Source organism: Lampetra planeri, chromosome 40 (genome assembly GCF_965212315.1).
Source record: "Lampetra planeri chromosome 40, kcLamPlan1.2.h2, whole genome shotgun sequence".
Classification (NCBI taxonomy): Eukaryota; Metazoa; Chordata; class Hyperoartia; order Petromyzontiformes; family Petromyzontidae; genus Lampetra; species Lampetra planeri.
In genome coordinates, this window is record NC_136146.1 from 7,652,899 (window position 1) to 7,680,117 (window position 27,219).

General features: G+C 49.8%; 1 protein-coding gene across 2 annotated transcripts in view; it reads right to left on the bottom strand.

Annotated features, from left to right (window-relative positions):
- Nucleotides 1-26,972, bottom strand: part of LOC144731832 (ras association domain-containing protein 1-like) — a 47,173-nt gene extending 20,201 nt beyond the window's left edge. Inside the window, exons 1-5 of one of the 2 annotated variants that reach the window (XM_078613107.1) lie at nucleotides 26,345-26,972; nucleotides 25,358-25,460; nucleotides 20,871-21,644; nucleotides 12,968-13,071; nucleotides 1,057-1,164 (exon numbers count right to left, since the gene is read on the bottom strand). In XM_078613107.1, the coding sequence (XP_078469233.1) occupies nucleotides 1,057-1,164; nucleotides 12,968-13,071; nucleotides 20,871-21,644; nucleotides 25,358-25,433 (1,062 nt within the window). In that variant the 5' untranslated portion in view covers nucleotides 25,434-25,460; nucleotides 26,345-26,972. Of the gene's footprint in view, nucleotides 1-1,056; nucleotides 1,165-12,967; nucleotides 13,072-20,870; nucleotides 21,662-25,357; nucleotides 25,461-26,344 lie in introns of both variants that reach the window. The other variant, XM_078613108.1, reaches the window with a different exon arrangement.
- Nucleotides 26,973-27,219: the final 247 nt, after the last annotated feature.

Genomic DNA, 27,219 nt, shown 5'->3' on the forward strand with positions numbered 1-27,219 from the left:
TTTAAACAAGCCACAGCAGTGCGATTGTTGCCATGTAACCCAAACTATGGACCATATTGTAAACCCCCAGAGATATATAACGATACATAGAAACACAGAGATACATAAAGACACAGAGATACATAGATACATTAAAGACAAGCCACATTGTAGTCTGCGCTCCTTCAGCAGAAGAGAAGGAACAGCAAAACGACACGAACTCTCTCTCTCTCTGTTTCCTGAAACCCTTTCATCGTGGCCAGCTGCAGACTTGGACGTTGTGATTCAGCTCTTGAACAGACTGCATTGCCATACGAAGAACGGAATGGACTTCTCTGCCAAGTACTTTTCCATTCCCATGACTAGTCGTCAAACGAGGGTTCACTTACGGTGCACGAAGTGCTGCTAATCATCGCAATCTTTGCCAGATTTTGCTGCAGAACAAATCGCCGTGATTACCGCGACACGTGGCAGCACTGAGCACGACCGTTCTGAATGGGGGGGGGGGGGGGAATAATGGATCATCTGCCCCCTCCCCCTGTCCTCGCCGCCCCAGTAACAATTCATAATCTGAGATTCGATGACTCCACGCCTCCATTTCATCGTCTCTCTCTATTTTTTTTAGCCACCTACTTCGTATGCTATCTTGTTTTTCTTTCCTGTCTTGCATTTACAGATTAGTTTTTTTAAACGCTATTTTCTTACAGGGTTACACGTTAGCATCGGGTAGTGGTAGGCAACCTTTCGAAGAAGAAGAGCCGTTATTCTTTGTCTGTCTTCGAGCAAAATATTTTGAGAGTCGCATCACACGCTTGTACACAAAAATAGCAGCTGTACAGCGGATGACAAACACATTTAAACAAATTAGGTGATTGAATAAACTACATTATAGAGTGTAAAGAAGCAAATGAAGTTAATTCAGTGTTTTAAAAGAAATGGCTGCCCGCAAAGGGGCATCCAAAGAGTCACGTGTGGCTCCAGAGCCGCAAGGGGGCAGCCAAAGAGTTGCCGACCCCTGGCATCGGGAGGGACTGTTCGTCGTGGCCTCATGCCTCCGCGTGTGCCGACGTCGCCCACCAGGGTGATGTTGAGGCCGTTGTCCACCTGCTCGTTGTACCACACAATCCTCTGCCGCAGTTCCTCGGGGGTGAGAGGGCGCAGTGGGTCCTCTTCTGATGAGGAGCCCTGGGCAAGCAAAACAAAAAAAGAAAAAGGTGGAGGATAAAAGAAAGAAAACAAACTAAAGAAAATTTGTTTTATTTTACCAGGTAAGGCCCACTGAACTATTCACTTATTTTTTTTGAAGTGAGTTGCCCACAACTGATAGCTCAACAAAGTGGCGTATCACGTGGAAATTTATGGCAGCCAAATAATCTAAATGCACGTTGATTCTAAATGTGGAGGGAAAAACCGGAGGACCCAGAGAAAAATCCACGTGACCACATAGAGAGAGACATGCAAACTCCAAATATAAAGGCGTCAGGGTCGGGATCGAACCCAGGACCTCCTGTATACTAGGCGAGGTAGTTAACATCTCGACACCGTGGTGCCCCCAAGGAAGGCCTCATCACTGAGTCACAAAACTGCCCGGTCAACGACGACTGCACCAAAACAAACCCATCAGAGTCTATAAGAGACGCTCGTCAAAAACACTGCGGCCCTAGCAAGGGAACAAATGTGCAACGGGTAACGTTTCGGTCAGTGGCACTTCTTCATTGTTAGGAGGAAGCATTGAAGGAAAGTCATTGGGCAAACAGGGGGATCTGCTTAAACAGTGAGTAGTTTCCGCCGGCCGTCCCACCATCACGTTCAGTTACAGGAAATGTGAACGCAAAGTGAAGTGAAAGAAACTGACACTGTTTTTCACGGGGGCATCGATCAGGCTGAAGCTATCCTTCCTTCTCAATAACTCTCATTCTCTCTTACCTTTCTATCTAGAAGGACCATTGCCCGACACTGCTTAACTTCTTTCACACCGTACATAGCCAACCATACTAATCGGAGGTGCAGGGGAAGGACAACAAACTAAACACAAAAAGCAGTTCATAAGAAATGAGTTTTCAGTTTTGATTATAAAAGTACATAGCTCCAGTGGCGTTCTAATATCGGAAGGAAGGGCGTTCCAGGAGGCCGCAGAAGCGCATCTGAAAGCGCCACGCGATGCGTTGACTGTCGTTGTTCGATGGCCAGCCAAAAGCCGCTGCTGCGAGGATGACCAAAGTTCGCGTGATGATTTATGCTGCTTGACGAGATCAACAAGGCATTGTGGTTCATTTGTGGCAAGCGCTTAGTGTGTAATGAGTGCGAGCTCATAGTGTGTTCGTTCGGCAACCAAAAGCCAATGCAGCCGGGCGAACACTGGACGGACATGGTCGGATCTTGCTGTACACATCACGACACGTGCAGGGTACTGCAAGATCCAACCATTGGTCGTAATCAACCATTACGCAGAGTCGGCAAAATGACTGTCGCTCCAGTCATGTGACCTCCTATGGCAGCACATCAGTAGCAAAGGCTTGCGGCTCGCGCTGCCGATCTGGCGTCGTGGGCGATTTATCCGATCCGTGGTTGCCATGGCGACCATGACAGGGGGAAGAGGGGCCCGGCACCGGTCGTAATCCGCTCCGGGCAGCAACCGTCAACTGAAGTGCCGCGGCATGATGGGGTTTGCGAGTTGACGTGCGTCGCATCGGCCGTGATACGTTGTTCGTTTTTTACAAGGCAGTGTCATCGGCAACACGTGTCAAGTTGCTAATTATCCTCGAGCAACCAATGCCGACGCAGCATCCCAAAATCCGTCGTCGTACACCGGGGAGCTTGTTTTCCACTTAGCGTGGCTACACTGTGCCGGGTGACGAGCGCTACTCTCCGCAGCGCGTTAGGGTTTTGGTGAACTGGGGTGATGCAGAAGGGGGGAGAGGGTGGGTGGGCGACCATTATTACCCCCCACTAACAGGCGTGCTCAATGCTGCCACGTGTCGTTGTAACCACGGCAATTTGTCGTGCGGCCAAATGTGGCAGGGGCTGCGATAATGAACGCGCCGTCGTGATCCTTAAATGAACTCGCGTTAGCAGACCGATCGCGGTAACAAAAACGTACTTAGCTGGGAATTAATACAGAACCGATAACACAAACGCCGTATGGCTCTTTGTCGATCCACTGCTGGATAAGAGCCTCCCCATTGCGTGTGGGGCAATGCGGGTTTGATGAATGGCAGGGCGCTCGCTAGAAGTTCAGATACCGTTCCCCACCACTTTAAGCCATGGTTGGAAATCGAACTCCGGTCAGCAGGTTCAGAGGGCATTGTGATAACCACTGCACCACCGGTAAACAATCATTAATTGGCCAATAACACCTTAATCCTTTCCCATTCCGATGACGTGCATGTACTACATCAGTTTTACTTCCAATTCTGATGACCTACTATTCCGTTCTGATGACGTATATCATCGGAACGGAATCGGAAAAGAAAAAAACAATAACTTTACAGGTACGTCTTCAGGTGAGAAGTCATACCGAGGGCTCCCACAAGGCCATGCGGGAGGACGTGTGACACAGTTTGGCGGCAGATATCGTAGAGTGCCGTCGTGTTGCTACGGTTCTCTGTGGGAGCCCTGTGGTGAGTAACGATGTCTAAAACCAGCGGCGCTACTACGCCTCTCTAAATAAAATTAACGCTGAAACTCTTGCGCGTTTCGAGATTCAGCGGTGAACAGGACACCCCACCCTGCGACTTGCAAACGTCTCGGAAAGGGAAAGGGTTAATATGTAGAGGACTACAGAGCTTGGGGAGGAGGGGGTTGGGATGATTTGCGACAGTCCATCGCCTTCTCGATTGGCGGTGGTTCCTCCTCGCGCCCCTCTTGAGTCGTCCTCTCTCTCGCTCTCGTCGAAGAGTGAGTGAACACCGTGGCTCAGCGTTACAAGTTAAAATTATTATTATTGTTATTAGTTTACAGTCCCGGAGCCAGTGCTGGAAATCCCACATGCCCATTCCGTGGGCCATTACTTCTGCAATCACGTAAAAAACATTCAAATTAATATACGGCAAGTCCTTGCTTCACGTGGTTAGATGCGTTCCTGAAATGTGCCGCATTAAACGGAAAACGCGTTAAGTGAAAACAATTTGCTCGTAAATAATGTACTGTACTGAACCGTAACGTCCAGCCGTGCATCTCAAGAAAGTAGTTCATCGTCGACCGCTCGGAAAAAGCAATATAACGGCGCGCGTTCTGTATTAAAACCGTGCGTGTTCTGCAATATAATGGCGCATGTCCCATGTTATAACGGCACGCGTTCCGCATTTTAACCGTGCGTGTTCCGCTATACAACAGTGCGGGGCCCGCGCTATAGCCGTGCTCGTTCCGCGATATAACGGCGCTCGTTCAACGTTATAGCGGCGTGTTCTTGCGTTGTGCGAAAAGTGTTCCCGAATGGAAGAACCGCATTACAGCAAAAACGTGCTACAGCGTGACCACCACCACGCATATCAAGCGAGGACTTTGCTGTACAGCCAATAGGACCCGGTGTTTCCCAATCTGTCAGAGCTGACGAACAGGAAAGGCAACTTCGACGACGGTGCCCCAACGTGGCTTTGGGCCGGTTCCCGAGAGAGCGCGAAGGCGCCTGCGGGCCGACTCCGCGGTAGCGTCGTCGTCGTCTACCGGTGACGGTAGCAAGGGCTTGCGATTGGCAGCTGACGCGGATGATAGGGACGCCCCAATTAAATCGAGCGGAGCGGGGAAAAGCAATCAGGAGGCTAAAACCGGACTGCCTTGCATACGTACCCGCTCACTCACTCGAATTGTTAAAAGACAGATTCCCAGCGACTACGATTAGCACGGTTGGCGGGCACCTATGAAGGCCAGCACAGCACACGTGGGAGTTGGTGGTCAACACCACGCCCGGCCGCCTTTGTCTCCGTAGTGGCGATGTTTACACACTGCACCAGGTACTCGTTTGCGGCTGAGTCGACCTAGGGGAGGCCCCAGGACCGGTTCAGTGCACAGCGAGCTTCCACACCCCCCCCCCCCCACCGTTCCACAGACACACACTCAGTCAAATCTTGATTATCCCGAATAATCGGTCGGAGGGGCGAGGTGGAGGCCACAGAGAAATCATAACTACGTATGAAGCAAACCCCATCTATATATGAAGCTGTAGCTTCATCTAGCTACAGCAACACGTTCATTGTTGGCATGCCACGTGCGCATCGAGTCAGTGACCCTCGACGAGTGAGGAGCAGCCATCAATTAAACCAAAATGCACTGAAAGATGTTTCATTTATTTTTTCGCAAAATAATGGTTCACCCACGACCCGTATAACCTGCCCAGGGCTGTTCAGAGAGGGGGGGTTGGGGGGGAGCTTTAGCCCCGGGGCATCGCAAAAAAGAGCCCCCCCCCCCCACACACACAACACGCCTGTGCGTTTGTCAGAATCAGAATATTTATTTGTATGGGAGGAAATCCGTTGAGCTACAAAGCTTTTATTTTACAGGACGTCCAGGAGGTGTGGGACAGAACGTTATGACAAACAATACAAAAACACAATAGGACTGCAAGGTACAGGAAAGTTAAACAAATCACTTAAAACCATGGCAAAGCCCACTAAACTATTTGGTTCTCATTCAGAAGTGACCTGGCCACAAATGGCTCAACGAAGTGGCCTTATCATCACGTGGAAATTGACAGCAGCAGAATAATAAAAAAATATTTCGATTTAAAGCTTTCGTGACTGAATAGATTAATATTCTTGGTTCTTTCGGTAAAGTCACGTAGAAGAGAAATAATAAAATAATAAAAATAAAACATAATAAGATAAATTCCCACGACGTTTCAGCCTCGAGGACGGCTGCTTGCGTTGTGGCCAAAACGTCGTGAGAATTTTATCTTATTATGTTTTATTTTTATTATTTTATTATTTCCCTTCTACGTGACTTTACCGAAAGAACCAAAAATATGAATCTAAATATTATCTTATTCATGTCACTCATGCATGAGAGGGCCCCCCGCTCCCACCACGTGTGACAGTCTGCCCGCAGCCTCCCGGAACCTACGGACTGCCCTGAGCCTGCCCACAGACAATCGAGATATACAACATTGCGCAACAACAACAACGGGCATTCGCCACTAAGTGGCGGTGATGTCACCACGACGCTTGTGCCAGGCTATGTGCACCTTGAGGCCACGTAAAAAACAACAACATTGTGCACACGCGCACACATACCGAGGTCACATAGAAAATGACGCGCGACTTACCGGACGCAAGCCGGCAGAGCCGTGTCGCTGGGGTGGCAGTGGCAGAGTCGATTTGGCCGTGAAGAACAAATCGAGCTCGGAGTCGTCAACGCAGCTGCTGTATACACTGCTCATCACGCCGGCGCACACGGCCGCGTTATTGCCGCCCATACGTGCCAAACCTCAGGTGGGTGCCACTCAGCCGTGCCAACGTGGTCGTGCTAAATCAGCCGGTTGCCACCCAGCCGTGCCAACGTAGCCGTGCCAACTTTGCTGGATGCCACCCAGCCGTGCCAACGCAGCCGTGCCAAATTTGCTGGGTACCACCCAGCCGTGTCAATGTAGCCGTGCCAACTTCGCTGGATGCCACCCAGCCGTGCCAACGTTGCCGTGCCAACTTCGCCGGGTGCCACCCAGCCGTGTCAATGTAGCCGTGCCAACTTCGCCGGATGCCACCCAGCCGTGTCAACGTAGCCGTGCTAACTTAGCCGGTTGCCATCCAGCTTTGCTAACTCATCCATGCCAGGTACTCTCAGAGATACTGTAAAACACAACCCACACGCACGCACAGCGAAGTGCAGCCAGTCGCCGTGACCTCACGCGCGTTGACGGCGGCACGATTCGTCACGGCCACGCTCTGATATTAAATATATTAATTCTGAACACACGTGGCTACCGTCTTAATTAATGATTATTCGTTTTTGTCAACGCGTTAAATAGGGGATGACCTAATTCAGCACCCGAAGACAGCCACAGTGAGTAGCGGCGTGGCCGAAGCTCGCACATTAAACATTAAATACAGTTTGCACGTTGAACCTGCACGTATGTACGTTGAACTTCTTTCGCACAGTACGTATGGTGTTGGAGAAAGACAACAAACTAAACACAAAAAGCGGGCTCTAAAGAAAACACATGAGACAGTGACTACTGAGTACACAACAATCAGGAGCGAGGAATTGCCAAGTCAAATTAAGATTCTCTCCTCGAGCACCCAATTAGTGTGGCTAAGATGTTTGGGGTAACGGTTGGCGTGTGACAGCGGTCAACGAGGGAGGAAGGGGGGGGGGGCATTTTCCTGCGCGGCCCCTATTGAGTACGAGGTTTCACTGGTAGTTTTTTTCTTCCAGTTTCATTCATTTGGTAGAGCCCTGTGAGCCATTTGGCTCTTGAATCGGGTGCAACCGCAACAAACAAAAAGCAAAAACATGAACAAGAAAGCATCTTAAAGTGATTATGTGACTATGTGCAAACAGAAAATCCAAGAAAAGACAGCAATATATTCCACAGAAAGCACCGTACACCACCGCTGTGTGCAAGAATCCCAGTGGTTACAACCAGCAGCATCATCAGGCAGTTACCAGAAATCTGAGAGATTCGGTCATAGGCATCGCTAAAAGATGCAAAGGTGCCTATTGGTCCTTGAGTGGGTACCACGGAGGTGAGATGTTAACTACCTTGCCTGATTTACAGGAGGTCGTGGGTTCGATCCCAACCGTTACGTTTGTATATTTGGAGTTTGCACATTCTCCTAATGGTCGCGTGGGTATTTCTCCGAATCCTCCGGTTTTTCCCTCCATGTTCGGAATCAACGTTTAATTGGCTGCTATCCATTTCAGAATCAGAATATTTATTTATTCTGGAGGAATCCGATGAGCTGTGAAGCTCGTTTTCACAGATGTCAAGTAGGGGCGGGTAAGAACGTTACTACAACAAACACAATACAAAAACACGTGATAGGAGTGTAAAGTACAAGAAAGGTAAACAAATCACCCAAACACATACAAGTAAACTCTCCCCATCCTACCAGGAAAAGCCCACTGATTGTTCAAGGGAGACAGAATTTTGGGGCCTAATGATGTCAGCACGGAACACTTCACAGACTTTGATTACGCAAGACTCGGTACTCACCCATGCTGCAAGGGAGTGAATGCTCACTGCACACTGGAAATAGTTTTGAACACAGAGTGCACTGCGCCGATGAGTGAACCGCAGTGGCGAGAGGACGCCACGTTGGTGAGATGCTAACAACCTCGCCTGGTCTACAGGAGGACGTGGGTTCGATCCTGACCCTGACGCCTGCTGCTGTATATTTGGAGTTTGCGTGTCTCTCTTTCTCTCATCATCATCACCGTGGCTAGGAGATGTTAACAACCTTGCCTGGTCTACAGGAGGACGTGGGTTTGATCCTGACCCTGACGCCTGCTGCTGTATATTTGGAGTTTGCGTGTCTCTCTCTCTCATCATCATCACGGTGGCTAGGAGATGTTAACAACCTCGCCTGGTCTACAGGAGGACGTGGGTTCGATCCTGACCCTGACGCCTGCTGTATATTTGGAGTTTGCGTGTCTCTCTCTCTCATCATCATCACGGTGGCTAGGAGATGTTAACTACCTTGCCTGGTCTACAGGAGGACGTGGGTTCGATCCTGACCCTGACGCCTGCTGTATATTTGGAGTTTGCGTGTTCTCCCTGTGGTCACGTGGATTTTTTTCTCTGGGTCCTCCGGTTTTTCCCTCCACATTTAGAATCAACGTGCGTTTTGGGTATTTGGATGATATAAATGTCCACGTGATAAGCCACTTGGCTGAGCTATCATTTGCAGCCAGGCCACTTCTGATAAAGAGCTACATAGCTCAGTGGGCCTTGCCTGGTGAAATAAAAAAAGAGTTTATAGTTTTTATAGAAGCGCACTATGTTTTATCTCAAAGCATTTTTAGTTTTTTTGATTCTATTGGCCATGGCAGGGAATGTTTGATGGGTGGAATCAGCCCCTACAAAAATAGCAGTTTTTAGCAGTTTTAAATATCATGATTGATCAAACAATGATGATGTCCCTAACTTATTCACCGGTATTAAATGGGTGCACCAGTTAGTCGATCGGCAGGTCGCGTGCGGTGGGGTAAAGTGTGGGTACTTCCACCTCTGCTATTACGTCCATCAGGCCAGAATGGAAGAGTAGGCCAAATACCATCTAGAGGGGCTCTATAAAGCTCCCTCTAGTGGAGGCATTTCCACCAACAGTGGTGCGATCAACCAATTGCAGGGCTGCGCCTTTCCCTAAACTGAGACATTGGTCCATGAGGGTTGCTTGCGTTAGGAATTAGACCTGAATATCACAAAAGGCGATTGTGCACAAAAGGTTCGCACAGATGGGTTTCATGAGCCCTCTTGCTCTCATTGCCAAGGGAGTTTCGCAATCTCACGAATCCCTCCTTGATCCACCAACCCTTGCCTCAAAAGTACTGGACCACGTGGGTACTGTATGTATGTTGAACTTCTTTCGCACCGTACGTAGCCAACCGTGCTAATCGGAGGTGTGGGGGAAGGACAACAAACTAAACGCAAAAAGCAGTTCTAAAGAAATGAGTTTTCAATCGATGTAAAAGTGCATAGCTCCAGTGGCTTCCTAATATTGGAAAGAAGAGCGTTCCAGACAGCAGAGGAGTGACCGTCTTTGTTCGATGTCAAGCCAAAAGCCGCTGCTGCGAGGATGGCCGAAGTTCGCGTGATGGTTTATGCCCCTAGATCACGACTGGATGGGTGGTAATGGTAAGCAGCTGTTAGTATCCTGCACTGGAAAAACAAACACATTTCCTCACGAGCTAATGAATTAAGATCATATTCAGTATTTTTTTGCATTTCACTTGGCTACTTGAGTTTGATTACGGCTACGGCTATGGCTATGATAAATAAACTAAACTATTTTTTTTATTTTACCAGGTAAGGCTCACCGAGTTCTTTTTCAGAAGCGACCTGGCCACAAACGATAGCCCAACGAAGTGGCATATCATCGCGTGGAAATGTATAGCAGCCAAATACTCTAATCGCGTGATGTTGATTCTAAATGTGGAGGGAAAAACCGGAGGACCCGGAGAAAAATCCACGCGACCACGGGGAGAGAGAGAGAGACACAAACTCCAAATATACAGCAGGCGTCAGGGTCGGGATCGAACCCACGACCTCCTGCACACCAGGCGAGGTAGTTAACATCTTCTATGCACCGTGGCACCCATCCCCCGTTCACTAAAACGCATTGACCAACATGGTGAAGAATGGTCAAACAATTCAACAGGACCCGCAACTTAATCGATATTGTTTTGTACAGTATTTTCGATTTCTCATATACCGTTATTGTTGTCTTTGCTCCGATTGATTTTGACCTTTGCTCCAGGGGCATTTGTGCAAATGAGACTCATCCTGACCTCTGGAGTGCGCTGACCTTTGTCAAACAAACAACCTTCCCCCTCACCCTTCCCTCAGCCCCCTTGGTCTTCCCTCAAGATGTTCACTTACCTATCCCCATGCACCTTCTCCCTCCCCCTTCCCCCATACATCTTTAACCCCCCCTACCCACTACGCGTGATCCCCACTTGGCTGGGGCAGCGAGTCCAACTTCCCCCCCCACCCCCTACGTGCGGAGGTGCCGTCGCGCCGAATTCGAGTTTTCGAGGAGTTTCTGTCCCCCCCCCCCACCAATGACGGGACGGCATATCGCTCCGGGCTCGCGTTTGTCGCAATATAAAAACATTAAAAGAACAGCAAACAACCTTAGACGGCGTGTAGAGGCCACCATCCAGCAGTGGATCCACAAATGGCTGTGAATTCTAGAATTTCGATTTAAAGCTTTCGTGACTACAGGGATTCATCTTCTTGGTTCTTTCGGTAAAGTCACATAGAATTGAAATAATAAAATAAAAAAAGTAAAACTTATATTATATAATTTTATTATATTATTATATAATTGTCTTATGTTTTATTTTTATTATTTTATTATTTCCATTTTACGTGACTTTACTGAAAGAACCAAGAAGATGAATTCTAGAATTGGTTTTTTATCTTTATTTTATTTTCCCACGTAATTAGAGGCACTTCATTGCAACGTACAGTAGCTCTCGTGAGGCCAAAACTCTACGACTGGCAAGTGACCAAAACCAAGCCAACGATTTCTGCTCACAGCAAAACACATTCCCATGGAACTTCGTGACAATGCTTGGCGTTTTATATCCGAGTGCGCAATTGTGCGTTTGTTTAAATTAAAACTAAACATTTTTTTCTATTTACCAGGTAAGGCCCACTGAGCCATGTAGCTTTTTGCTCAGAAGCGACTTTGCCGCATATAATAGCTCAAGAAAGTGGCTTATTACGTTAAAATTAAGCAGCCCAATGCTCTCAACGCACGCCGATTCTAAATGTGGAGGAAAAAACCGGAGGAACCAGAGAAAAATCCACGCGACCACGGGGAGAGACACGCAAACTCCAAATACACAGCAGGCATCAGGGTCGGGATCGAACCACAAACCTCCTGGTTAGTTAACCAGGTGAGGTTTGTTAACATCTCGCCACCGTGGCGACAATTTAACCAGGTGAGAACTCACGGATAATAAGTCTCAGGTGCAAGAGTGACTCTGGGCTCACAGAAATGACGAAAGCAAGAACACAAACAAGTCCGAGCACGGCGAATGAAGTGCAGCGTGGTCGTAACGTACGTAACGTGTACGTAGCGTGTACGTAGCGTGTACGTAACGTACGTAACGTGTACGTAACGTGTACGTAGCGTGTACGTAGCGTGTACGTAACGTGTACGTAGCGTGTACGTAGCGTGTACGTAGCGTGTACGTAGCGTGTACGTAACGTGTACGTAGCGTGTACGTAGCGTGTCCGTAACGTGTATGTAACGTGTCCGTAACGTGTCCGTAACGTGTCCGTAACGTGTCCGTAACGTGTACGTAACGTGTCCGTAACGTGTCCGTAACGTGGTCGGAACATACGTAACGTGTACGTAATGTGTACGTAACGTATGTGTAACGCCACGTGCTTTGACACTTACAGATGTGGTGGGGGTTCCGTGGCTACACACGAAGGCCTACCATTGCACAATGGCCTGCAAGTGATATTTCACCATCTCCGCAAGCATCTTAGCCACACTAATTGGGTACTGGTTGGAGAAAATCTTAACTTGACATGGCAATTCCTGATTTTCGTGTGCTCAGTCACCACTTTTTTGTGTTTTCTTTAGAATCCGCTTTTTATGTTTAGTTGGCTCTCCTTCCCCCGCACGTCCGATGAGCACGGTTGGCAACGTACGGTGCGAAAGAAGTTCAACATACGTACGCACGTACGTTCGTGTAGACAGACAGGAGCACGCAGCTACCCTGGGCACAGAGTGTGGAAAATTCGTTTCGATTGGGCGACTTAAGTGTACTTCATAATCCTGGCTGAAAACCGTCGATTCAGACACGTGGTCACGCGGTAATTACGCGAAATGCCCAGCGGGATCCCCCGCTTGCTGAGAGTAAAGAGGCCTTGGCGGAGAGGGAGGGGGGGGCTTGGCTAAGTCGAGAGACGTTCTGAGCCCCGAGGCCACACTGTAGCAGAGGGGCCCCGTCTGTATAATTCAGCGTTCAGTGTCAACACTTTGTAATTCCATGCGAAACGATTTGGATTTGCAGGGGTGCCTTTGATGCCGACGCATCTCAAACGATGCTGTGAAATTAAAACGGATGGGGATGACGTGCGCGTGCATGTGCAGCCCTTTTTTGCCACTCCGCTGCTAGATGAAGCTCACCGCACGCCGCGTCAGCATTCGACCTACCGACCACAGCCCGGTGGTGAAAGCGGACGCCGCGTGGCAATTGTGGCAATTGTGGGGATCGTGGGGATCGTGACGAGGGTGGAGATTGTAGTGATTACGGTGATCACGGCGATCATGGCGAGGGTGGTGATCTGGCCGCGTGCGGCTCCGGCACTTACGACGCTGACGTCTTGCAGCAGCGGCTCCTCGCTCTGGCTCCAGCCGTGCTGGCACTCGAGCTGGATGTGGGACTGGCAGTGCTGGTGGCAGCTGAACTTGCAGTCTGCCGGAGCAAAGGACATTGCAGAGGAAGTCATTCACAGTGCCGTACAGAAGTAACCCCACGATGATCTGGTTGTCCCATTTACCGTGGCGCCAAATCGATCCGTGCAAGAACCTTCTGTCCGCATGACGATCCTCCTTTTTATCTGAGCCTTATAGGTTATTGTCATCATTGTAATTGTCAGTTATAATCTATCCACTGCAGGATGAAGGCCGCCCCAAGCCGCCGCTGTCTCCTCGCGGTCGGCAATGGAACGATCCGACATTCACCCGCACACGGGAGCCGACTTCGTCGCTCCATCTCCAAAGTGGACGTGCCTCTTGGGCGAGTTTCCCTCCTTTGGCTGTGACTCCGTTGTTAGTCTCGCCCACAGGACATCGTCCCTTCCAGCCCAAGCCAGCTCACTTTCTTAACAGTCAATAAAACGGCGTTTCTAACTTGCGTAAAAAAATGCCGATGTTCTCTAAAATGTACGATGCTCTAACCCGTCTCTCAGTGCAATTTCAAAATGCACCTGTCCACCCTTCTTTTCTGCCTAAATATATCCATAACTTTGTCAATGTGGATGTTTCTGATCCGTACATCACATTGACTGTTTCATCCTTTCCCATCCCGATCAGAACGGAATCGGAAGAAAAAATAAATAACTTTCTTGGGTGCATCTTCAAGGCTCGCACAAGGCCATGTGGGAGGGCGTGTGGCACAGTTTAGCGCGAGCTATCGTAAAGTGCGGTCGTGGCACTACAGTTCTTTTCGATGATTACAATGTCTTAAAAAAAAAGTGGTGCTACGCCTCTCGAAATAAAATTAATGTTGAACCGCTCGCGAATTCCGAGATTCATCTGTGAACGGGACACCCGACCCTGCAACTTGCAGACGTCTCAGAACGGGAAATGGTTAAAAAACATAACGGAGCTGGACTAGGACACATGGCTAGATAGAACGATGTCCGGTGGTCGAGACTAACAAAGTGGCAGCCAAAGGAGGGAGCAAGCCCAGAGGACGCAAGCCCAGAGGACGCGTACTAGATTGTTGCATCACAGAGACCGTGAGAGATGGTGACGGCTTAGGGTGGCCTTCATCCAGTATGTATGTATGTATGTACGTTGAACTTCTTTCGCACCGTACGAAGCCAACCGTGCTCATCAGAGGTGCGGGGGAAGGACAACAAACTTGACACAAAAATCAGTTCTAAAGAAACGAGTTTTCAAGCTAGATGAATTAAAAGTGCGTAGCTCCAGTGGCTTCCAAATATCTGAAGGAAGATCATTCCAGACGGCCGCAGAAGCGCATCTGAAAGCGCGCGATGCGGTGACCGTTTTTGTTCGATGGCCAGCCAAAAGCCAATAGTGGACGAATCGTGGCCGATGATGATGATGATGTGGTGGTGAAACACAAATAGGACCCCCGCCCGGATAAAAGGCATTTCACTGCACTCACTTCACTGGCCTGGCTCGGAGACACTGGAGCTCTGAGCAGGATTTCCATGGTCGCCGCTGTACATGTTTGAGGCAGTCATGTTGCATTAATATTAAACTCACTTCCTGCGTCTGTGCTTCCTGTGTCCGTGCATCCAAGGCACAGGCAATACACCAGCATGTCGTGCATTTGCACTCTAGTAACAAATGAAACATTGCAATTGACTGCTCTTTTGTGGTCGATTATCCGTGTCCTTTAAAAATGGTCACCCCCGAACTCCGCATCCTCCCTCCTGAAGGCTGGAAACCCCCCTAGAAGCCACAATGAGCATGATGCGGCTGATGATGCTTTTTGATGTCACCAAGGCCCGCTCACCACCTCCCGTCCAGCGGCACACATGGGAACAGAGGTGAGAGAGCTTTTCCCAACTATCTTCATGTTATCCACCGTGACATTATTAAGCAGTCCCCCTCCTTAACCTCTTTCGGTTACTCTCTTAAAGCCTCACCTCTTCTCCATTGCCCATAGACTTAACACTACTCATAGACTCAACACTGCCCAAAGGCTCAACACTGCCCACAGACTCAACACTGCCCATAGACTCAACAATGCCCATAGACTCAACACTACCCATAGACTCAACACTGCCCCATAGACTCAACACTACCCATAGACTCAACACTGCCCACAGACTCAACACTCCCCATCGACTCAACACTGCCCATAGACTCAACACTGCACCATAGACTCAACACTGCCCATAGACTCAACACTGCACCATAGACTCAACACTGCACCATAGACTCAACACTGCACCATAGACTCAACACTGCACCATAGACTCAACACTGCCCATAGACTCAACACTGCACATAGACTCAACACTGCACCATAGACTCAACACTGCACCATAGACTCAACACTGCACCATAGACTCAACACTGCACACAGACTCAACACCGCCCAGACTCAACACTGCCCATAGACTCAACACTGCCCACAGACTCAACACTGCCCACAGACTCAACACTACCCAGACTCAACACTACCCATAGACTCAACACTACCCATAGACTCAACACTACCCATAGACTCAACACTGCACATAGACTCAACACTGCACATAGACTCAACACTACCCATAGACTCAACACTACCCATAGACTCCACACTGCCCACAGACTCAACACCGCCCAGACTCAACACTGCCCACAGACTCAACACTACCCAGACTCAACACTACCCATAGACTCAACACTGCACATAGACTCAACACTACCCATAGACTCAACACTACCCATAGACTCCACACTGCCCACAGACTCAACACCGCCCAGACTCAACACTGCCCACAGACTCAACACTACCCAGACTCAACACTACCCATAGACTCAACACTACCCATAGACTCAACACTACCCATAGACTCAACACTGCACATAGACTCAACACTGCACATAGACTCAACACTACCCATAGACTCAACACTACCCATAGACTCCACACTGCCCACAGACTCAACACCGCCCAGACTCAACACTGCCCACAGACTCAACACTACCCAGACTCAACACTACCCATAGACTCAACACTGCACATAGACTCAACACTACCCATAGACTCAACACTACCCATAGACTCCACACTGCCCACAGACTCAACACCGCCCAGACTCAACACTGCCCACAGACTCAACACTACCCAGACTTAACACTGCCCATAGACTCAACACTACCCAGACTCAACACTGCCCACAGACTCAACACTACCCATAGACTCAACACTGCCCACAGACTCAACACTGCCCACAGACTCAACACTACCCAGACTCAACACTACCCAGACTCAACACTGCACCATAGACTCAACACTGCTCATAGACTCAACACTCCCCATCGACTCAACACTACCCATAGACTCAGCACTGCCCAGATTCCAAAGAACACAGGATGAGATGTTACTATCCTTTGTGCAAGCACTTCCAAGAGTTCATGAACAGTGAGCCTGGTGAAATTTGGGGAGCGCATCGTCAGTAGTGAACCTTTGGTTCCTAGGGTGTTTCGGCCTTTCATACTATACACCCTCCCCAAAGGCGGCCAGCGACAGGGTGATCAATCCTACGCTTGCGTCCCATTCCCAATTAGTCATAGGAGTTGCCTTGTTGTTGATAGCCAACATCCCATGGGACTATGCATGGCAGGGGCGTCCTCCTCCCTGAGTCAAGCATTGTTGACTGCATACCTCCTGGCCCTCTCACTTTGGGGCCCAGCTGGGGTCTTTCCTCTTCATCCAGAGCCACTGACTGCTACCTTCTGCCGCCTCCGATACAGCTCTGATTGCCGAACGCTGGCTCTGGCCCTTAATTCCCAGGTCTCTAAGCAGTCTGGTTGTAGATGTTGCCACAAAACCTCTGCCCACAGACTTAACACCGCCCAGACTCAACACTGCCCATAGACTCAACACTACCCACAGACTCAACACTACCCATAGACTCCACACTGCCCACAGACTCAACACCGCCCAGACTCAACACTGCCCACAGACTCAACACTGCCCATAGACTCAACACTACCCTCAGACTCAACACGGCCAATAGACTCAACACTACCCATAGACTCAACACTGCACCATAGATTCAGCATTGCCCATAGACTCAACACTACCCACAGACTCAACACTGCCCATAGACTCAACACTACCCACAGACTCATCACTTACCCTGTACATTAAGCAGTCCCCCTATTGAACCTCCTTCTGTTCCTCTCTAAAAGCCTCACCTCTTGTCCATTGCCAATTCTCTTTCCTCCCCTCGCCCCTCCACTCCTCCCCGTCCCCTCCGCTATAGCCCTTTTGTGATCCCCAAGTGCCCCTCTATCGCTGTCACTCATTCCTCAGCCCTTGTAGCGTGCCCCTGTCATCTACACGATTCCGTTCTGTCATCGTTTTGTGAGCTATGTTAAGCGCCTTGAGTGAAGGCGCTGTATAAATTAGATTGGGTATATAATCGGTAATCGATGATTCAGTTGGCACAACACATGGCTGAACGTGAAACCGCACATTCACAACTTGGCAACAGAAAATGAATCTGCCTTCTCTGTATCATCCTTTCACCTAACCCCGCCATCACAATCAGCCATGTTCTGTCCGCTGCTGAATGAAGACCTCCCCATATCGTCACCATACCCTCGAGGACTTAAAATCCCCTGCTGCTACGGAGCTGATCTAATTCATGAGTACTTTTTTTTTAGGTTTGGTCGTGTAAGTATAATGTTGATGTTTATCGATCACAATGCACCACCCGACATAGGCAATCGAATCGAGTTGTTACGTGATGGGCAAATATGGCAGTTGATTTTCAATTTTCAGCAAAACCGGCTACGTTGAAAAGTTCAAGTCAAATGTTGTACGGCGCTTCTCTGGAGATTACAACCAGCACCAACCACTGGTCATCTGTGAAACTACGGGGCACCTTGCCGAGGTGTATCAGCTGTACCTTCCCTTCTAGCTCCGCCCACTTCCCCCCCCACCCTCACAGTCCCTGACTGACACATTTAGATAAGCTCCTCCCCCCTCCCCTGAACCAGTATTTAAGATCTTGTCTCCTGTATTTCTCTTCACTTGATACAGTAAATTTGGCTGTGACGGTCCCACCTGAAGACGGAGACTTGTGTTGCCTCCGAAACGTCGGGATTTAATTGAGTTATTTTCATTTATTATTATTTTATTTTATTTTTTACCTACGTGACTTTACCGGAAAAAAAACCCTAAGAGTAAGAGCTTTATAGCTCATCGGATTCCTCCAGTATCAATAAATATTCTGATTCTGTTAACAAAAGCTCAGCTCCCGCTAAATGTGCAGTCTCCGAATAAGCCCCATGTGGTCTCTCTCTGTCTTCAGCGCGTATGGTATACGTCTCGGATGACCAGACTTTTCCCGTAGCTTGTTAGTCGACCTTGCCTCCCTGCCTTGGAATTAAATGACGCCAGCGATGGTCGGCGTCCAAGCGGGGCCCTTCCACATTCGCACGTCTCTGGCTTCCACTGTCCCCCGCAACAGGCGGCCGGTGTATTCAGGAAAGCAAACACACGCGCCGCCACACCCCGGGATATCCTGAACAGGTTCTGCGTTATCATTAGACCTCCTTTGCCAGTACCAAAATATAATAATAGTATAATAATAGGGTTTTTCCCCTTTTTTCTGGCAACAAAACTGAAACCTTTTAAAAGGAATCACGTGTGCATTAACCACAATACTTGCGGTCAAAATGCAAACAAAAAACACACTATGATAATATATGCATTGTCCTTGAAACTGATTGGTCCACACCAGGAACGGCTTTCTTTTGAGCCTCGACCCAATTGATGCTGGCAAAGGAGGTCTCATGATGTAGATGCTTACCCCGAGCCCTCACTACTTTGATAGTGCATTGTCTTTGACCTGTACGCCTTTTGGCGAACTATTACCATTGGAGTGCGTATTTAATGTGGCGCTGCACTCTGATGTTGTAGGAGTGTTGTTATAACAATTCTATATTTATTTAAAGTTGCGCATTTTGATGTGACGTCACATTTCTCAACCCCCCCCCCCCCCGTCTAAAAAATCTGCCCTCCCCCCATAGGTGCATGACGTCATTTATGGACGGCCCCATAGGGGGCCCGCCCTGCCCTGCTCGAGATGCCAGTGGATTATTCGTCTCATCACGTAATACCCGAGAGCGCAATTGGGAAATATTTTTTTTGTAAGTCAAACTTCGAAAATGTATTTTAAAGGACCTCTTATTAATATCATGTGTGCATCCGGTGAATGGAAATTCAAAGCGGTCTTAAAACATGTGCCAATTTACTGATCGAGGTATGCAGGCAGATAATTTATATGCATCTAAAAGCATTAGCCAAGTAGCTCCTGCTAAATTCCTGCATTAGCGCACACTTGGGTTAAAACTGGCGAAAACGATGACTAAAATTGAAGAAGAAGAAAACAAATCTATACAATAATGACCACAGCTGCGAAGGGTAAACTCCTCATTCACGACAATGATGTCAAACACAAAGGGTTGCTTTTTGCTGTGCTCATGCAACCACGAATCTCCCGTGTAAAATAGCCGGGCAGCTCGCCAAACGGGATCGTCATCCGTGTAACAAATCAAATAAACTCAACTTAATATCACGGATTCGACAACGGGGCAACATTTTGAACTGCGTGGTCGAGCGCTTGCGGTAACGCGGGGAGAGATAACGTGCGCGCTAACGTAGGCGGGTGACCTTCGGCGGGCATCAACATGGTCGCAATCGAGACGCTGGCAAACAAAACCGGGAAACTCTCTCAAAGCCGAATGATACGATGCGTCGCCAACGCCACTGCGGAACGTGCGGAGGTTTCGGAGGGAAGGAACGGAAAACCATTAAATCTGTGCGAGCCAACGATGTGCGTGAGTGCATGTGTGTGGTTCTGTCGAAAGCACAGCAAGTTGGCACAGTAGGGGGCACAAGTGGTGCATCAACCAGTCATCTCGGTCATCTCAGTCAGTCGACCCGTGGCACCTGGGTCTGCCCCGTGACCTCCTGCCAGCGGGCGTTCGACACTTCACGTGGCCTCAAGGTGCACATGGCCTGGCACAAGCGTCGTGGTGACGTCACCACCACTTAGTGACGAATGGCGGTTGTTGTTGTTGGTTCTGTCGATGTAGTTCAACCGACCATTTAATCAATTATAATTATTTAAAGAATGGATGAGGTCTTTCTGGATACCCTGCACTACACCAATCGCCGTGAAGCCTCGCCAAGCCTCCAAGGAGGCTATTTAATGGCTTAATAACCTCGATATACTGTACACTCGTGATGTGCCAAATTTCGCCTTGCCGTACGAGAGAATTCATGTTGAACTTCTTTCGCATCGTACGTAGCCAACTGTGCTAATCGGAAGTGAAGAAGACTGCACCGAAACTATCGTATAATGCAAATGGACGAGCCACGCTACACGGAATGCCCAGTAGAACATTGCCAACATTGCCGCCATGCCGTTGACATCTGCGCCAATGACATCAGCCCAGACGGCAGATGTGAAAAGTTGCCCTACTTTTCAAAGGGTGAATCCGCACCGGGTGCAACTCGCCCCGCACCCGTCAAATCCAGTTAAAGGGAATTTCGCGGCGTTAACCTTAATCCGGTGCTTCCATTTACCGTTCACAGACGCCGTGCGGCGCAACAGATTCCCGCGACAGTTGTTTTGGCAGAGTGGTTTGGGTTTCAGTCCCTTCTAATTTATCTTACATATCAGGGGGTGGGGGCCAGAAAAGAGTGCTGTAGCTCAGTGGGCCTAACCTGGTAAAATGAAAATTGTATAGTTTAATATACGACGACGATCTCGGTAAATCACTCACGCTGGCATCGGAGAGAGCGGCGCGCCACACCCCACATGAACTCCCCGCACAGGTCACACCACGTCGGCTGTGCGCACACCCGGAACTCGTGTCCTCCCTCTTGGGCATCCTCCTCCTCAACTTCCCTGAGCGCCGTCTCCTGCACCTCCTCCAGCCGAGCCTCCTTCGAGCAGGCCTCGCCATGGTCTGCAATGCTCGCTGAGCTGTCAGCAATGTCGTCGCCGCTGGCACTTCCGCTGCCGCTGTTGCTGAACCATGAGGACCAGCTGCCGGGCAACCAGGACGTCGTCTTCTGGCGACGGAGGTCGCATGGTGCGGCCTGCGGGCCCATCTGCGGCGCCTGCAGAGACTCTACCTTGCGCAGGCCACCCTTGTGGCCCATGGGGTTGTAGTAGGCGGCGTGGTCAGCCCCGGCTGACAGAAGGAGGACGCAGCCCGGCTGCTCAACATCCTGCACCGCGCTATCAGGGCCCTCCGTGAGGTGGAGGGCACGATGTGTCCTGTGGTTGGATTTTGTCAGGGAGGTTCCCTTGACCATCTCTGACTGTCTGTGTCGAACTGCGTGGCCAATGCAGTCAACGTCGTTCGCAGCAATGCCACGTCCATGTACTTTGTCTGCTCTGGCTTGGTGACCATCATTATCACCACCACCACCACCAATGTTTCCTCCTCCAGCGCTTCCATCACCAACTCGAGCAGTTCCACGACTAACAGATGTGTCATCTCCAACACCTTTTCCACCAGGGCCTCCACGTTCACGTGTATCTTGACAACCTGGACAGATTGACAGACTGCATTTAGTTAAAACCAGGTAACAGCTGTTATTATTCGGAGACTGCAAATCAGTGAGAGCTCAGCATTTGTTAACACTCAATGATGCTGGTTGTAATGTCCAGAGAAACGCCGATCAGGAAGGTTATTTTTTAATCAGTAAAGGCCTGGGGTAATATGCAACATGTTCCAGAGTGAGATTAAAATAAATATGCAAGCATTAATCCATCGATACAAGAAAAGGATACAGTATCAACAACAATAGTCAATGCATGTAAATGTGATGAAAAAATGTAAATGCACCCTTGCTTTCATAATTTTAACATGTGGTTTCCGAATAAGATGTGGTAATGTGCAAAAGTTTTCACGTTCATGTTGTCAAAGCAGTGAATTCAAAAGCTCTTTAAATATCTAGACGTGAACCACGACGTCCAACGACCCTCATCACCGTGGTCACCACAACTACCATTGCCAGAGCCACCATCTCACACCACCACCACGTCTCACCCCAACACACCACGTCTCACCCCAACACCACCACGTCTCACCCCAACACCACCACATCTCACCCCAACACCACCACATCTCACCCCAACACCACCACCATCCCACCCCAACACCACCACCATCCCACCCCAACACCACCACCATCCCACCCCAACACCACCACCATCTCACCCCAACACCACCACCATCTCACCCCAACTCCACCACCATCCCACCTCAACACCACCACCATCTCACCCCAACACCACCACCACCTCACCCCAAACACCACCACCATCCCACCTCAACACCACCATCTCACCCCAACACCACCACCATCTCACCCCAACACCCCACCATCTCACCCCAACACACCACCACCTCACCAACACCCCACCATCTCACACCAACACACCACCATCTCACCTCAACACCACCACCATCTCACCCCAACACTCCACCATCTCACCCCAACACACCACCACCTCACCAACACCCCACCATCTCACACCAACACACCACCATCTCACTCACCCCAACACCACCACCATCTCACCCCAACACCACCACCATCTCACCCCAACACCCCACCATCTCACCCCAACACCCCACCATCTCACCCCAACACCTCACACCAACACACCACCATCTCACCCCAACACCACCACCATCTCACCCCACCGTCCCACACCAACACACCACCATCCCACACCAACACACCACCATCCCACCCCAACACACCACGTCTCACCCCAACACCACCACCATCCCACCCCAACACACCACGTCTCACCCCAACACCACCACCATCTCACCCCAACACCACCACCATCTCACCCCAACACCACCACCATCTCAAATTTCGATTTAAAGCTTTCGTGACTGCAGGGAGTCACGTAGAAGGGAAATAATAAAATAATAAAAATAAAACATCATAAAATAAAATTCTCACGACGTTTCGGCCACAACGCTGTTTTTCCAACAGACCTGTTCTTCACCTGAGGACGGCTGCTTGCGTTGTGGCCGAAACGTCATGAGAATTTTATTTTATTATGTTTTATTTTTATTATTTTATTATTTCCCTTCTACGTGACTTTACCGAAAGAACCAAGAAGCTACCATATCACCCCAACAAGCCACCGTCTCACTAAACAATTTCCCCGAAACCAGCAAATCTACATTACTAACATCACCATCAACTCCAACTCCCGACACATCCTCCGCTACCGTCATCTTCACGACCACCAACATCGGGGACTACCATCGACACGAATATCATCTCAGACAGAAGCAACAGCGGCAATTCGCCACTATAAGTGGCAGTGACGTCACCATGGCGTTTGTGCCAAGCAAGGTGCACTCTGAGGTCACGTGAAGTGTCGAAGATTCGCTGACAGGCCACGGGACAGACCCAAGTGCCATGGGTTGACTGACTGAAATGACTGGCAGATGCATCACCTGTGCCCCCTACTTTGCCAAATTGCTGTATTTTAGCCACCCGGTGCTCCACTTGTTGTTGTGAGCGTTGCTTCTCTGCCCTCCAAAGACAAAGATCCTCCGTATAGCCTGAACAGACCTTAGGGGCAAGTGCTGTTAGCGGGCACCTATGAAGGCCAGCACAGCACACGAGGGGGTGGGTGGTCAACACCACGCCCGGCCGCCTTTGTCTCCGTAGTGTCTTATGTTTACACATCGCACCAGTAACTCATTTGAGGCCGAGTCTCTGCCCTCTACCACCAATACCACCAACACCACTATCTCCACAACCATCACGACTACCATCATATCCACTACCACATCCACTACCATCATCTCTCCTACCATTACCACCATCTCCGCAACCACTGCCACCATCTCCACAACCACTACCATCATCACTACCACCATCTCCACAACCACTACCATCAACACTACCACCATCTCCACAACCACTACCATCAACACTACCACCATCTCCACAACCACTACCATCAACACTACCACCATCTCCACAACCACTACCATCAACACTACCACCATCTCCACAACCACTACCATCATCACTACCACCATCTCCACAACCACTACCATCAACACTACCACCATCTCCACAACCATTACCATCAACACTACCACCATCTCCACAACCACTACCATCATATCCACAACCAGTACCATCAATACTACCACCATCTCCACAACCACTAACACCATCTCCACAACCACTACCACCATCTCCACAACCACTACCACCATCTCCGCAACCACCATCTCCGCAACCACCATCTCCGCAACCACTACCACCATCTCCGCAACCACTACCACCATCTCCACAACCACTACCACCATCTCCGCAAAGACTACCACCAACAAATATCCCTCGTATAGCCTTAACAGACTGTTGGGGCAAGTACTGTTAGCAGGCACCTATGAAGGCCAGCACAACACACGAGGGGGTGGTTGGTCAGCATCACGCCCGGCCGCCTTTGTCTCCCTACACCATCTCCAACAACCACTTCCATCAACGCTATTCACCATCTCCACCACTGTCACCCATCAGCTGTGCTACCTACCACCAGCTCAACCACCACGATCATCATCATCATCATCGCCACCTACACCACCGCCACCACGATCATCATCATCATCGCCACCTACACCTCCGCCACCACGATGATCATCATCATCGCCACCTACACCACCGCCACCACGATCATCATCATCGCCACCGACACCACCAGCTCAACCACCACGATCATCATATCATCGCCACCCTACACACCGCCACCACGATGATCATCATCGCCACCTACACCACCAGCTCAACCACCACGATCATTATCATCGCCACCTACACCACCGCCACCACGATCATCATCATCATCGTCGCCACCTACACCACGATCATCATCGCCACCTACACCACCGCCACCACGATCAACATTATCATCGCCACCTACACCACGATCATCATCGCCACCTACACCACCGCCACCACGATCAACATTATCATCGCCACCTACACCACCGCCACCACGATCATCATCATCACCACCTACACCACCGCCACCACGATCATCATCATCATCGCTACCTACACCACCGCCACCACGATCATCATCATCATCGCCGCCACCTACACCACCGCCACCACACCTCCAACTCTATCACGGTTATCATCATCTACACCCGATCACCACCACCTCGTTCACCTCGTTGGGGGGTGGGTGGAGGGGGTATCTGCCATTTACCTCGCCTCCTCTTCCCGTCGTCCCCTCGTCGCGACTTCTTCCGCTCCTCTTTCGTCTGGAGGTCCACCATGTCCATGTCGAGTCTCAGCAGGTTAACTTACTGCTGCATGCGAAGCAGTCAGAAGCAGCAGGTTAACTTACTGCTGCATGTGAAGCAGTCAGAAGCAGCAGGTTAACTTACTGCTGCATGCGAAGCAGTCAGAAGCAGCAGGTTAACTTACTGCTGCATGCGAAGCAGTCAGAAGCAGCAAGTTAACTTACTGCTGCATGTGAAGCAGTCAGAAGCAGCAGGTTAACTTACTGCTGCATGTGAAGCAGTCAGAAGCGGCAGGTTAACTTACTGCTGCATGTGAAGCAGTCAGAAGCAGCAGGTTAACTTACTGCTGCATGTGAAGCAGTCGGAAGCAGCAGGTTAACCTACTGCTGCATGTGAAGCAGTCAGAAGCAGCAGGTTAACTTACTGCTGCATGTGAAGCAGTCAGAAGCAGCAGGTTAACTTACTGCTGCATGTGAAGCAGTCAGAAGCAGCAGGTTAACTTACTGCTGCATGTGAAGCAGTCAGAAGCAGCAGGTTAACCTACTGCTGCATGTGAAGCAGTCAGAAGCAGCAGGTTAACTTACTGCTGCATGTGAAGCAGTCAGAAGCAGCAGGTTAACTTACTGCTGCATGTGAAGCAGTCAGAAGCAGCAGGTTAACTTACTGCTGCATGTGAAGCAGTCAGAAGCGGCAGGTTAACTTACTGCTGCATGTGAAGCAGTCAGAAGCAGCAGGTTAACTTACTGCTGCATGCGAAGCAGTCAGAAGCAGCAGGTTAACTTACTGCTGCATGTGAAGCAGTCAGAAGCAGCAGGTTAACTTACTGCTGCATGTGAAGCAGTCAGAAGCGGCAGGTTAACTTACTGCTGCATGAGAAGCAGTTAGGTGCAGCGGCAGTAGCAGCAGGCACAACACTGGAAGACAGATGAGAAAGCAGCAGTAAAACTCACAACAGAAGCGGCAGTCCAACTTGACGGCGACTTGCAACAGAGGTACAGTCCTGTAGACGTACGGATTTGGAGAAGCGGCACAACTTGAAGCAGGGTACTTTACAGCAGCAGCAGCGTACGTAAATACGCAGCAGTGATGGTGGTGATGATGTTGCGCAGCAGTTTTAACAGCCGAATCAACAAGAGGCGCGTAACTGACCCAAGCAGCAGCAGCAGCAGATGGAGCAGAGCTTCGAGAAGCAGCAGCAGGATAGCCGAAGCAGCATAATGAGAAGCAGCAGCAGACGTGGAGCGGAGAGAGGCAGCGGGAGCAGAATCAGTGGAAGCAGCAGGGGAAGCCGGGCAGAGAGAACCCAGAAGCAGCAGCAGCAGCAGCAGGAGAAGAAGAAGAAGTGGAGCTAAGAGAGGCAGCAGCAGCAGCAGGAGACGTGGAGCTGCGGACGGAAAAGCAGCAGAGGCGACAGGAGGAGGAGCGCCCGAGAGAATCAGCGGGAGAAGTGGAGGCGAGCAGAGTGAGTGGGAGCAGAGTGAGTGGGAGCAGCAGCAGGATCAGGATGATGATGAGAATCAGCTGCGGAGGGGCGCGGTGTTGTGGGTGGGGAAGGAAACGCGACTCGTGGGGAGGAGCAGCAGCGAGTCAGAGGCTCAACCCAGCTGGTGCCTCGCGAGTATAAGGGGTCGCATATGCTCTGGCTTTGCACTAAAACTATTGTGTTTTTTTTATGTTAGGGGCCGTCCATAAATGACGTCACGCGATTTTGGACGATTTTTGACCCCCCCCCCCTCAAATATGACGTCACAAAGCTCTGCCCCCCCCCCAAAAAAAACATATTTCAATTTAGAAAATAAAACATGCTTCAAATCGCTTTAAACTG